General features: G+C 43.1%; 1 protein-coding gene across 1 annotated transcript; it reads left to right on the top strand.

Moving 5' to 3' along the window:
* The first annotated feature begins 3,738 nt into the window (after nucleotides 1–3,738).
* Nucleotides 3,739–14,561, top strand: LOC139460657 (cholinesterase-like). The gene is made up of 4 exons (XM_071242128.1): nucleotides 3,739–3,821; nucleotides 8,273–9,755; nucleotides 11,062–11,228; nucleotides 14,235–14,561. The coding sequence occupies exons 2-4, from the start codon at nucleotides 8,281–8,283 to the stop codon at nucleotides 14,372–14,374; spliced, it is 1,782 nt and encodes a 593-aa protein (XP_071098229.1). The 5' UTR covers nucleotides 3,739–3,821; nucleotides 8,273–8,280; the 3' UTR covers nucleotides 14,375–14,561.
* The last annotated feature ends 631 nt before the right edge of the window (nucleotides 14,562–15,192 follow it).

Genomic DNA, 15,192 nt, shown 5'->3' with positions numbered 1-15,192 from the left:
ACTCTGAGGCTTGCCGATGAGTTTAATATTTGTATCAGTGAGTGTTAATATATACTTGATATCAAAACACTCGAGGATGAAAATCTATTTATCTCCCAAAATCAGTAATACGAAGGCTGGTCAAAAAGTTCTAAGCCTGACTGATTTTCAACCATGGGCCATAATATAGTGAACTAGTCAATGTAGTACATTGTTTGATGAGTTTATTGCAGGTGTATTTGGTCTGTTGAGGCCGTTTGTATATCAGTAACAGCCAGTTGAACGTGATAGGGGTCCAAATGGACACAGAAATTGAAAAGAACGAGTACCGAGCAGTGATCAAGTGTTTGACTTTAGATAAAAGTGCTCCCCAAGAAATTAATGACCGCATGTCGTAAGGGTATAGGGGTAGGTGCCCTAACTATTCCACTGTTAAACGTTGGGCAGCTGTGTTTAAGGCTGGGAGAACTTCAACTTCCATCAATGAAGATTCAATCAAGGAGATAGAAAAACTTATACTGTCAGCTTGACATATTTCCATTGCTGAACTTGAGGAAGACACAGGTCACAGGATCCATTGAAACTATTATTCATAAAGATTTACAGATAAATAAAAGTTTCTAAATTCTGATGTTAAGGAAAGAGGAACTGACATTGGCAGAGCAAATTTAGAGCTAATTGAAGAGGATTTCGCCACATTCAAAAAGCGATTAGTAACGGGGGATGAAACATGGGTCTACCACTATGATCCCGAGCCAAAACGTCAATCAATGGTGCCATTCACCTCCCGGCACCAAAGAAATTCAAGTCTTCAAGATCAGTATGGAAAGTTATGGCCACACTATTCTGGGATGCAAAGGGTGTGATCCTTGTTGATTACTTAGTAAGTCAAAAGACGACTACCGGGGCCTACTATGCTGAAATGCTTCATCGCCTGAGCGATTCTATCAAAGAAAAGCGGCAAGGAATACTGACTGCTGGAGTTCTACTACTTTATGACAACGCCTCTTCTCAGGCCTCTCGACTTGCAGAGGCTGCTGTGCGACAACGTGGGTTCGAAGAGCTTCCTCACCCTCTATACTCGCCAGACCTGGCACCAATTGCAAGTGATTTCCACCTGTTCCCCAGACTAAAAGAACAGCTTCGTTGAAAGCGCTGTAACGACAACGATGACCTCAAAGCTGCCGTGAATGAGTTTATCAAGGTGGCTTCATAAAACTTCTTCCTGAGCTGCACTATCGATATGAAAAGCGTATTGAAAATCAGGGAGAGTATGTTGAAAAATAAAATTAAAAACACTTTCACAAGTGTTGGTTATGTTTGTTAGGTTTAGAACATTTTGTCCAGCCCTCGTAACCAGTGTCTTAAGTGTACAAAATACAACTGACCAACTTCAGTGGAATAGGAATAAGTGACGTCATTTGATTGTGATGTCATTGTCCTGATGACGTCGCAAAAGTGATTCAATTTCATACCAGAGCTTACGGTCCCAGTGTTGTGTCCAGACAGGTGCGTGGCTGTGGTTCTGTTTGAAACCCACAATAAATTAAAATATCAAATTGCTAAATAAAATACACCAGAGGAAAATCAACATCTATAGTATAATCACTCCTAGGATATATATATAGCCTAACGTGGTTTGATCTCACCCAAACAATATCCGCTGTTGGAGGCCAGTTTTGGATAATAAATATTATTTGTGTCTGCATTGTTTCGACAGTCATGGTATATCACTGAGAGGGACAAACATGTATATTTAAATACTAGTAAGCATGCGCACTTTTATGGTGACAAACATGTATATTTAAGTACTAGTAAGTATGCGCACTTTTATAATGGCAAACATATATATTTAAGTAAAAGTAAACATACGCACATTTACAGGGACAAACATGTATATTTAAGTACAAGTAAACATGGGCACTTTTGTGGTGGCAAACATGTATATTTAAATGCAAGTAAATATGCACACATAAGCATTGATAAACATGCACACTTTTATCGTGGCAAACATGTATATTTGAGTACAAGTTAACTTTTACACTTTTATAAGTGCAAGCATATACATTTTATACTAATAAGCATGAGCACATTTACAGAGGAGTTTAAATTTTTACTTTTTTAAAACATTTTTTTTCTTCCTTGGTATATGTCCATGAAAACAACATGTTGACTTTTGTAAAGACCCTTGAACGAGGCTAGCCAAAGCACGGAGAGTTTCTGGACAAATGGGTCTCCAGAATTAAAATGGGACATGTTATATATATTTTTGTACTGGTAAGCATGGACGTTTTATAGGGCAACCATGCAAGTACCAGTGTCTACGCACACTTTCTTTTACTTTTATCTAGTATTACACTATACTGAGATTAATCACATACAACACTCTGCCTCACACTGAATGAGTCAACACGAAGGTGACCTCCGTCACCCAGAATCACGTGAGTGTCACTGGCGACTCGCGACACGTGACCTGCAGTCTGTCGCAATCCAGCATTCCCTCCCGACCTACTCCTCATCCTTAATCAGAATGCTTATCTTCCCACTATTTGTTTTGTGGACAGGTCTGTTGCCTTGGCTCCTCTGGGGCGACGATAACGAAGGTTAACCAAATCCCCCTTCAAGTGACCTTCCATTGATAACGAAACTTGCCTTCAAACACTTAATCATTGAACTCGGTTGTAATCTTGTTTTCTTTCCGTCCTAAACGAATATTTATCACATGTATTCACGATGATTTGACCCCATGGGGATTCACGATTTCAGGACAGAGTGAGTGAGTGGCGTTTAACGTTTTGAACAAATAAATGAGTTGTGTCAGGGCGGAGGAAAGCCTGAATTCCAGGTTAGTATAGGTTTCCATCCAGCAACATGTGCTTGCGAGAGGCGATGTAACGATCGGGTGGTCAGTCTCGGTGAATTGGGTGATTAAGTGCCCCCTACTCCGACGGCGTGTGGCGTTTGTCAAAACCCGCATCATCTCCGGCATTCCTGACACATCCTCACATGGTCCTCAACTCTATCTTCCCACTCTTTCTCTCAACTCCCACCCTCTCTACACCCTCTACCCTCTCTCTCCTCACTCACCCTCTGCCTCTCTCTCTCTCGCTCTCTCTCTCCCCCTCCCACCCCACCCTCTCTACACCCTCCACCCTCTCTTTCCTCACTCACCCTCCACCCTCTCTCTCCTCACTCACCCTCTCTCTCTCTCTCTCTCTCTCTCTCTCTCTCTCTCTCTCTCTCTCTCTCTCTCTCTCTCTCTCTCCCACCCTACCCTGTCTACCCCCCATTCTCTCTCCTCATACCCTCTCTCTATCCCTCCGATATGCTATCCACCTCCAACTCTCTCGGTACACTTCCACACACTTCTCGACCCTTTCCGCCCGCTCAACCCACTACCACCCACCTTTCTCTACCCACTACCTCTCTCCATGTCCCCACCACCCACCTCTCTCTACTCCCACCCACTCTTCGTATTCCTCCGGGCTTTGAGGTAGCCTAGCGGTTAAAGCGTCACGACGAAGACCCGGGTCCAATTCCCACATGGGTACATTGTGTGAAGCCAATTTTCCGGTGTCCCTCGCCGTAGTATTGCTGGAATATTGCTAAAAGCGGCGAGAAACCATACTCACTCACTCCATATTTCTCACACTCAATCCATCAACATCCCACCCCCTAAAGCACTGGCCGACACATGTATCTGTGCCAAATCGTTATCTGTAACGGGAAAGTCCTGAAACACACCAGGGTGACACAGCGTAACAGACAGTCGTCAGAGCTCGTGGACACAGTCACCCCTCTACCTCTGATCCCCTTTACAGAAAAACGCATTTATTCTTCAGGTGAGAAACCAATTACATTTTTTATTAAACTGCCGGGCAAAAGAGAGTACACGCCGATATATGGTTAAAATGAAACACACAAAAAATGGTTGTTTGATGGTAATGTGAGATAGTTATGTTTAGGACCGTACCTTTGCAATGTTTCGGCGACTTTTTTCACCCTGTCAATCTTTCGATAATGTTTGTAATTTTGTTGTCAAATCCAATTGTCTTTTGAAAGTCAGTTTATATCAATATGTTTTTGTAAACGAACCTTCACGGACATTTAGTGAGCTGTACAATTATAGATTTTAAACATTTTCTATGAGCTGTTTGAGATAATTTCCTGTAATGTGTGGATAGAGGTTGGGGCGTAAGGGTAGTCCAGTGGTTAAAGTGGTCGTGTGTCACGCCAAGGATGCGGTTCGAACCCTTCATTGTTCCCGCTGCCTAATACCAGAATATGGCCCAACTCACTGACCACAGTTGTAGATACTGATATACAGCTGTCATCAATGTTGCAACACATTTATTCATGTTCTTTCGGAGTCACGGGTGGCCAAGTCGTCAAAGGAGCCGCGATTCGCTGTGCAGAGTTGCGTCCCTTGGGCACGCCAGCAACCTGTGGTTATGGGTTCGAATCCCGATTCGCCCCGATTATGTTTCTAGGTTTGTCAGCACCATACCCGTGCTCGTGGGTTTCACCGAAGTGGTAAACGTCTGAGACCTGCATCACTTTGAGCTTTCCTCCCACATTAAGCTGACACGACGTGATATAACTGGAATACTGTTAAAAGCGGCGTTAAACCCAACTCACTCACTCACTCATATTTTTTCAGCATTAACTGATTTAAGCCAGTCCGTTTTTCATATATACTACTCAAATAATATACAGAACACTCGATGCGTTCATGTCATGTTATTAACCCGCCATGACGTGACAGATCAACTACAGCAATATGAAAGAATCGGTTGGTCTTTATTTTCTTTTGGGTAAAAATATGATTTTCAAAACTTACAGGCCAGACATCATAACACTGTTTTCACAAAGCACCTGTCACGGGATATTCAAACCCACATGCAGACAAAATAGTGCTTGTTACCGGAATAACTGAAGGTATTCTCAGCATTGTTATTTGATAACGCTCTACCTCCGACAAGCAGTGTCAGTATTTGACACAATTCAATACAAGTTAAAGAACAACCACAGTTGGAAGGATGTGTGTTGGGTGAGTGAGTGAGTGAGTGAGTGAGTGAGTGAGTGAGTGGGTGGGGGAGTGAGTGAGTGAGTGGGTGGGTGGGTTTGGGTGAGTGAGTGAGTGAGTGAGTGAGTGAGTGAGTGAGTGTTGCACTTGTTTCTACACTTATTCGTGTTGCACTTTGTTTTGTCTCTGTGTGTGAGTGAGTGTGTAACTTCTCCAGAGCTACGTGGCGGTCGGGTAGCCTAGTGGTTAAAGCGTTCGCTCGTCACGCCGAAGACCCGGGTTCGATTCCCGACATGGGTACAATGTGAGAAGCCCATTTCTGGTGTCCCCCGCCGTGATATTGCTGGGATATTGCTAAAAGCGGCGTAAAACCATCCTCACTCACTCTCCAGAGCTCCGGATAAACTGTGTATTTGCGTCAAATACACAAACTACTTTTGGAAATCACCATAACCCATTTTATTTTGAGTTGCTTGCGTACAAATGCATAGTGAATATATACACTACTCCACTTTAGATAGAGAGATTTTTATCTTTCCGTGATACACAAACGAATTATTCTTACAATATGTCAAGTAAACATAATGACATATCTGATTATCGCTAACAAACGTTGAGTAGTATATTTGTTTGTTTGTTTGTTTGTTTGTTTGTTTGTTTGTTAATAATGCGCCAGACCACACAGATGCATGCTCAAACCGCTATATTATTACCCCGGTCACCGGATCAGTATACAAACCCGGAGACGTCATACCAAAAGACGTTAAAAGATGGTACCATTAGACCACGGAGGTACATGTAGTCGAGGTAGTAGTAGACGTAGTTGGAGTAGATAGAGACGTCAAGCTGGTGCTACCCAAGTGTTTGTCAAGATGCTTAGTGCACTTTGAACGTGTGTAGGATATCAACAGTTATCGGACGCCGCCGACACAGATACACCGCTGTTTATGTAACGTCTACAGTCTGGACACCGTGACCGACATAGACTGTAACACATGGGAGAGAGGCAGCAATAAGTCAATCTCAGTAGGGCAACTACTTGATAATATAGCGGAGGAGGAAGGAGTGTCTGAGGGGTGTGGGGCAGCTAGTTGACATTATAGGGAAGGAAGGGGAGGTGGGGAGGTGGGGAGGGGGGTGGCATCCTTGTGAAATTATGGGGAAGGATGGTTGGTGTGGGGCAACCATTTGACATTATGGGGAAGGAGGGATCGGGGGGGGGGGGGGGGGGGGGGGGGCATCCTTTTGATATTATGGGGAAGGATGGTGGTGTGTGTGTGTGTGTGGAGGGTGGGGGTGCAACCATTTCATATTATTGGGAAGGAGGGATGAGGGGCAACCATTTGACATAATGGGAAAGGATGTTTGGGGAGGGGGGCAACAATTTGACAGTACGGGGAAGGAGAGATGAGGGGGGGTCCGAAAAACATATAAATCGTTCATGTCACACGATGAATTATCTGGAAACTGAAGTGGGTCAGAGCAAAAATATATGTCTTGAACTTAAAACATATTACCGTGATAGTCCGAGTCCCATCCCATAATAGTAAATAGTCGCGTCCAGTGTAGGCATTGGCGACCTACTGACCCAGTGCGGTTCAGCCTGGTGTCCCGGTGAGGCCTTTAAATAGGTCAGAAGATCATTGTCGAAACCTTGAGGAGATAAGGGAAAGTTGATATATGACATCTCCCGGTGCCTACAGGTAAGTAATGCCTATCTGTGTCCGGTGGTTTGACCAGTGTGTGAGGCAATGAGGCGGCAGATTGTCCACGTGTTTTCACTTCACCTGGCACATGTGTGCATGCGACAAACCTCGTTCATCCGGACGGTGTTTCTCCCATTGGACCGGATTAACGAAGCACTGGTTTGTGTATTGGTTTTGCTAAATGTTTAAACGTTTCAAAGGTTAATTGGTTTCCGGACTAATACGGTTTCTCTGTATACAGGGGTACTATATACCAAACATCTACTGATACTACTGCTGCTTCGAAAGGAAGGTTATGTTGAAGGGCATTTTCACATAAAGTTTTGGGGTGGGGGTGGTTGAGGGGGTAGGGCATGCATTCTCTGTAATATTGCTAAAAGCTGCGTAAAACCTAACTCACTCATTCAAAGTTTGGATAACTTGGATAAGTGGCTGATGTTTGGTTTTCATGGAGGGGAGCAGGGCATGGACTGCTTTGGAAAAAGATAATCAATTCCGTTTTCTGCTTGAAACAAATCACTTGTCAAAACATTGCAAAAACGGTTTTTGAAATGTTTTGGCAAAACACAAAACACCTTATGTATGCACTATCGAAATATATACTGATTATACCATATTTCGTCGAGTAAACGAGAGATTGTGTGATCAGCGGCGTTTGTCTTGCGGTCGAGGTGCCCAGTTCAAACAGCATAGCCTGCAGACATGTGTCGCCATTTGTTATCGAGTCATAAATTTTAATATAAGGATACCTTTGTTTCAGAATTGCCAACATGAAATATTTCAGCGATCATGAACTGAGGAGCAAAAGAAACTATGCCTCTCAAATGACTATACCTCTCAAATGACTATACCTCTCAAGAGACTATACCTCTCAAATGACTATACCTCTCAAATGATTATACCTCTCAAATGACTGTACCTTTCAAATGACTAAACTTCTCTTTATCATATGTTGATAATATATTTTATCCCAAAAATGAACTGTACTCGCTCTTAGTCAGCACTCTAAAACACCTTCCCCATGGTTTATTTTGTAAAATGTAATTTAATTTAAAACTTTCAAAAAATAAACACACTGTTCGCATAACACAACTGCTGATCGGTAACTTAGACATCTAATGTTTGAAAATAAATTGGCTTTTTTTCGGCACAGATTTACAACATTTCAAACATGGGGCAAGTGGTTACAAATTTCTTATCCCCAGTCTTCATTGAACCGTTATAATTTTACACAAAAAGATCCAGCCAAGGATTACTTTTTACAAACTGCTACAGGAATGAGTGATGGTTAAAAAAGACTATATAAAATAACAACAGTTTAACAACAATTACATAAAAAAATCGATATACTTTCTTTTGCCCCTTCGCTCATATGAAGGAACTGACTGAACTGCAATGTTTATTTTCAACAAACATTTTCTTAAAGCTGTGCCAGCTATTTTAGGCTAGGTAACCAATTTATTGGGTAATAGTAAAGTTCACAATCTCCAAATCATCCACACGAAATTATTAAATAAATAGTCATCAATTTATTATTCGAGATGTGTCGGTTTCATTTCAGTTAGGAATATGGATGCTCGAATCTGGACAGCGATACTCCTGTGCTGTATCTCCACGCTACACGCCCAGACTGTCAACTCAACCCACGGACTGATCAGTGGCCAAACAACAACAGTTTTAGGAAAACCAGTTCACGTATTTCACGGAATACCATTCGCCAAACCCCCAATTAATACTCTACGGTTTAAACATCCACTTCCTGCCGAACCGTGGTACCCGGATGTTAAAAACGCAACCACACAAAAGGCTTCTTGTTATCAGGACATACCACATAAACGAAACCCTCTGGAACAATTACCGTCATTGGTTAGCGAGGACTGTCTCTATCTCAACATCTTTGCTCCCCCATCCTCCCCGCACGGTGCCCCGAAGGCCGTGATGGTGTGGCTTTATGGCGGAGGATTCTCAAGCGGCTCCATCAACGCACCGATGTTTGACGGGGGGATTCTCGCCTCCGTCAACGACGTCGTGGTGGTGACCGTCAACTACCGCCTTGGTGTTCTGGGGTTTCTGTACCTTGACGCCAACACTGTTCCAGGGAACATGGGCCTCATGGACCAGAGACTTGCTATCAAATGGGTGTATGAGAACAGCCATAACTTTGGCGGAGATTCCAGCAGGATTACCATATTTGGACAGAGCGCTGGTGGCGGATCAGTGAGCCATCACTTATTATCTCCCCTTTCCCAGCCATTCTTCACGTCAGCCATCATTGAAAGCGGATCGCCGTTAACGTCATGGGATCTTCTCACGGACAGAGAAGCCAAAACAAACGCGAACGCCATTGCCAAAAAGGCAAAGTGTAGCCCAAGACGTACAAATGTGGAAATATATGAGTGTCTGAATAATAAAAAAGCCGGAGATCTGGTTAACCTTCAGAATGGCTTGGTCCAAGGCGCCAACGTTGCGTTCGGGCCTGTAGTGGACGGCAGCTTCCTTCCAGACCGACCGCTCGCCATTTTGGAAAAAGGAGCAGTGAAGAACGCCAGCGTCCTGCTGGGGGTAAATGAGAATGAGGGGGCGCTGTTCCTGTACTACGGACATCCAACCGTGTTTAAATGGCAGGATAACCTTTCCATTTCGGATGCAGAGTTCATGGCTGACCTTGACGCTCAAGGAAAGATACAGGGTGGGTCGAACATGACCGTGAGGAGTCTATATCAGGAGTATGTCCTGTCTCGCGTGGAGTCTGAGCGAGACTATGTGAGTATCGCTGACGAAGTCCTCGGAGACTATGCTTTCAAGTGTCCCGTCACGAGGTTTGCTGGTTTCCTTGCTACGTCAAGTCCAACATATTTGTATTCATTCAACCATAGACTGCAGTCAGCTACAGTACCCAAGTGGATGGGGGTCAAGCACGGGGGTGAGCTGCCCTTAGTCTGGGGTCACGCCCTTGACCCTAATGTGAACTTGACGTTTACAGACGACGAGAAGACGTTAAGTCGGGTTATGATGTCATATTGGACCAACTTCGCAAAATTCGGGTAAGTGAGCAATCTCAAATTATTATTTTTTTATTTGTTTAAACACTACGCTATATTAAAGTTACATTCAAGGCAATTACGGATCGGGGATGGGGATATTTTGGAAAAAATGACAACATAGGACGTTTTGTATGTTTCTTGTCTTACCGCGAATATTTAGGGGCTGCCATCGTTTAACAACGAGATAACACTTTGGGCTTTCTCCCACATTAAGTTTCTTTATTTGTTGTTGAGCAGTTTTCCAGCAATACTACGATAGCCTGAAGTGTAAATAATCGAGTCTGGACAAGACAATCCAGTGATCGATATTGTGAGGACCGACCCAGACCATCGGGGTACTAGGCCCACATCATCGAGCCTTACCAACCAATCTATTTGGTCGACTCTTACGCGACCAGTATAAGGTGGTGGGGACATATTCTAACCTGGAATCTCCAGCATAGGGTGGTGGGGACCTATTCTAACCCGGAATCTCCGGGGAAGACCACCATAAGGTGGTGGGGACCTATTCTAACCCGGAATCTCCAGGGAAGACCACCATAAGGTGGTGGGGACCTATTCTAACCCGGAATCTCCGGGGAAGACCACCATAAGGTGGTGGGGACCTATTCTAACCCGGAATCTCCAGGGAAGACCACCATAAGGTGGTGGGGACCTATTCTAACCCGGAATCTCCAGGGGAGACCAGTATAAGGTGGTGGGGACCTATTCTAACCCGGAATCTCCAGGGAAGACCAGCATAAGGTGGTGGGGACCTATTCTAACCCGGAATCTCCTGGGAAGACCACCATATGGTGGTGGGGACCTATTCTAACCCGGAATTTCCAGGGAAGACCACCATAAGGTGGTGGGGACCTATTCTAACCCGGAATCTCCAGGGGAGACCAGTATAAGGTGGTGGGGACCTATTCTAACCCGGAATCTCCAGGGAAGACCAGCATAAGGTGGTGGGGACCTATTCTAACCCGGAATCTCCAGGGAAGACCAGCATAACGTGGTTGGGACCTATTCTAACCCGGAATATCCAGGGGAGACCAGTATAAGGTGGTGGGGACCTATTCTAACCCGGAATATCCAGGGGAGACCAGCATAGTGTGGAGAGGACCTATTCTAACCCGGAATCTCCAGGGGAAACCAGCATAGGGTGGAGGGGACCAATTCTTACAGCATCTTCAGCATCCTGCTAATTAAGAGAGGTAACCCTTACCTCCTTAGAGAACGACAGTGATAGCGAGTTATGTGTGCACAGAATAAATGGTATCAAGGTTGTTTTACTGATCACATGGAATGTCATTTTCAATTTAAGGAATCCAAATGGTGAAAACAGCAGCCTTACACAGTGGCCTCGCTTTGAAACTATGCACGAGCGCTACCTGCAGCTGGACGTAGGAAGTAGCCTAGCAACCAGCCAGGGATTACGGCGGAGACAGTGCGTGTTTCTGTACCAAACAGTACCTCTGGTGGCGTCCCTTGGTAAGTCTCGTCTTCTCACGTGTTTCTATTCCAGCTATATGACGGCGGTCTGTACATGATCGAGTCTGGGCCAGACAATCGAGTGATTGATATTATGAGCATCGATCTACGCAATTGGGATACGATGACATGCATCAACCAAGACAGTGAGTCCGACCATCCGATCCCATTAGTCGCCTCTCACAACAAGCATAGTCGCCTCTGACGCAAGCATGGGTTGCTGAAGACCTATTCTCTTCCCGGGTCTTCACGGGTGATACACCCGTTTAAGCCGCTCACATACATGTACTAGCTGTGATGTTGAACGGAATGAGTGAGTGAGTTAGGTTTAACGCCGCTTTTAACAGTATTCCAGTTATATCACGGCGTGTCAGCTTAATGTGGGAGGAAAGCCACAAGTGATGCAGGTCTCAGACGTTTATCACTTCGGTGAAACCCACAAGCACGGGTATGGTGCTGACAAACCTAGAAACATAATCGAAGCGAACCGGGATTCGAACCCACAATCATAGGTTTCTGGCGTGCCCAAGGGACGCAACTCTGCACAGCGAATCGCGGCTTCTTAGACGACTGGGCCACCCGTGCCCCCGGAAATACTGTTTAGGATGAATAAGCTAATACACTTTTCATTAAGGATATTATCTTAGGTTTTGTTTAGCTTTGTGTCGAGTTTTATATGGGCTAGCGTTGGCTTTCAACAACCCATTCTTGTCGTACGAAGCGACTAACGGGACCGGGTGGTCAGACTCACTGACTTGGTTAATGCGTGGACCGATGCTCATGATGTCAATCACTGGATTATCTGGTCATGACTAGACTATTTATAGACCGCCATCATGGTGCAGCGTTCCACAACAATCAAACAACAGCCTGTGCCAATATTCACATCTTGGATGGTCCTCTATCCATCTAAGCCACCCAGAGTTAGCTCGCTTTATTGAAGCTTCGTTAAGCTCGTGTCCCCACAGCATGCCTACTGAATATATGTCACATTGGGTAAAATTCGAACATGGGCATAGCTTGTGAAGTCCTTTCTGTCTTTCAGTAATGTTTACTTCAGAATCATCTTTTTTTAAATTATATCAGGTGTATAATTTATTATCACATGTCTACTGTCTAAATAACCTGTTTATTGTCCGTATCATCTGTTTACTTGCAGTATCACCTGTTATAACATCTGTAAATTATCGGTATCAAATAATTATTTTCTGTATCATCCGTTTAATGTCGGTATCACCTGTTTATTTGTCTGTATCATCCGTTTATTTATCTGTTTATTTTCTGCATCACCTGTTTACTGTCTGAACCACCTGTTTATTGTCTTTATCATCTTTGTACTGTCACTATCACCTGTTTACTGTCACTATCACCTGTTTACTGTCACTATCACCTGTTTACTGTTACTATCACCTGTTTTTTTGTCCGTATCATCCGTTTATTCATCTATTCATTTTCTATATCACCTGTTTATTGTCCATATTATCTGTTTATTCATCTGTATTTTCTGTATCATCTGTTTATTTCTTTATCACCTGTTTACGATCAGTGTTATCTGTTTATTCATCTGTTTATTTTCCGTATAACCTGTTTATTTATCTGTTTATTTACTGTATCACCTGTTTATTTATCTGTTTAATTTCTGTATCACTTGTTTACTGTCAGTATCACCTGCTTATTTCTCTGTTTATTATAGTATCACCTGTTTATTCATCTGTTTGTTATCGGTATCACCTGTTTACGGTCTGTATCACCTGTTTACTCGTCTGATTATTTTCTGTATCACCTGTTTACTGTCAGTATCACCTGTTTATTAATCTGTTTATTATCTGTATCACCTGTTTATTCATCTGTTCATTATCCGTATCACCAGTTTATTCATCTGTATATGTTCTGTATCACCTGCTTATTCATCTGTTTATTATAGTATCACCTGTTTATTCATCTGTTTGTTATCGGTATCACCTGTTTACTGTCTGCATCACCTCTTTACTCGTCTGTTTATTTTCTGTATCACCTGTTTACTGTCAGTATCACCTGTTTATTAATCTGTGTATTATCTGTATCACCTGTTTATTCATCTGTATATGTTCTGTATCACCTGTTTATTGTCCACATCACCTGTTTGTTCATCTGGTATTTTCTGTATCACATGTTTACTTCTGTATCACCTGTTTATTTTCACTATCACCTGTTTATTCATCTGTTTATTATCGGTATCACCTGCTTACTGTCTGTATCACCTGTTTATTCATCTGTTTATTTTCGGTATGACCTGTTTTCTGTTCGTATCACCTGTTTATTAATATGTTAATTTTACAATCACCTGTTTATTTTCACTATCACCTGTTTTTTCATCTGTTTATTATCTGTAGCACCTGTTTATTCATCTGTTCATTGTCGGTATCACCTGTTTATTCACCTGTTAATTTTCTGTATTACCTGTTTATTTATCTGTTTATTTTCTGCATCACCTGTTTATTGTCCATATCACCTGTTTGTTCGTCTGGTATTTTCTGTATCACATGTTTACATTTGTATCACCTGTTTATTTTCACTATCACCTTTTATTTATCTGTTTATTTTCTGTATCCCTTGTTTACTGTCTGTATCACCTGCTTATTCCTCTGTTTATTATAGTAACACCTGTTTATTCATCTGTTTGTTATCGGTATCACCTGTTTACGGTCTGTATCACCTGTTTATTCATCTGTTTATTTTGTATCACCTGTTTATTGTCTGTATCCCATGTTGCTTGGTGTCGGTATACTGTGTCTGAGTGGGGCATTCATGTTAAACTGCGGCATGGTGTCTCAATGGGTTAGCACTTTAAAACTGGTACAAGCAGCCACACATACAGGTGCATGAACGTCGTTATATAAATGCAATAATTTTGAACGCGACGATAAAGCACATTCATCTCACCCCACTCCATCCGTATTCTGTGTTTGGTTCACTGTCTACATCATTGTTTTTGTTACTCTTCCACATGTTTCTACTCCTCTACAGAGAAACATACCCCTAAAGCCGACACAACCAGCGAGCCCTGCATCCCTCCCGTGGGTGGACAAGCCAGGCCAACACCAGCCCACACTGTCTTCACAACCGCCTTATTAGTTGTGTGGATAGCAGCACAAATATATTATTAGTCACGTACAGAGAGACACCGAGCACGAACTTCGTGTCACACCGGAAGCCAATACAAGAACGTTTAGTTGTTGTTTTTAGTTTGTATTTTTTTGTTATTTTGAGTGTGTGTGTGTGTGTGTGTGTGTGTGTGTGTGTGTTTTGTTTGCTTTGTTGTTGTTTTTCGTGTGCGTGTTTTATTTGTGTGTGTGGGTGGGGGGGGGGGTGGGGGGGGTGGGGGGTTCTTACTGGTTTGGTGGTTTCTTTTGGGGGGGAGGTTTTTGGGGAGGGGGTACATGTATTCTGATGCAGAATAAAATCCGAACGAATCCGACTTCGATTATGCTTCTTATAAAGATCCACTTGTACGATAATGACATTTTCAGCTTCCAACTCTTCTACAAAGAATATTTTCTTTGAATGTTGGAATCCTCTTTGCAACGGATTGTTTCTTACAGCGAATGTCAAAGCTTAAGGGAACAGCGTTGAGCACATGGTTATTTCCTATGTTGTAGTAAACAAGTGTTAGAGGAACAGTATAGAGTGCCACGTTGTAGTCATTCCTTATGTATATGGACTCAAGGATGCCCAGTACACCGGGTATATTTAATTGTTTGTTTGTTGTTTAACGACGCACTCAGCAATATTCCAGCTACATGACGGCGGTCTGTAAATAATCGAGTCTGGACCAGACAATCCAGTGATTGACATCATGAGCATCGATCCACGCAATTTGGATGCGACGACTTGCATCAACCAAGTCAGCGAGCCTGGCCACCCGATCCCTTTAGTCGCCTCTTACGGCAAGCATAGCCGCCTTTTACGGCAAGCATGGGTTGCT

The sequence above is a fragment of the Haliotis cracherodii genome, unplaced genomic scaffold (assembly GCF_022045235.1).
Source record: "Haliotis cracherodii isolate W230 unplaced genomic scaffold, xgHalCrac1.p SCAF_14, whole genome shotgun sequence".
NCBI classification, from domain to species: Eukaryota; Metazoa; Mollusca; class Gastropoda; order Lepetellida; family Haliotidae; genus Haliotis; species Haliotis cracherodii.
Note: the sequence above shows the minus strand (reverse complement) of the source record. Positions and strands in the feature narration are given on the sequence as shown.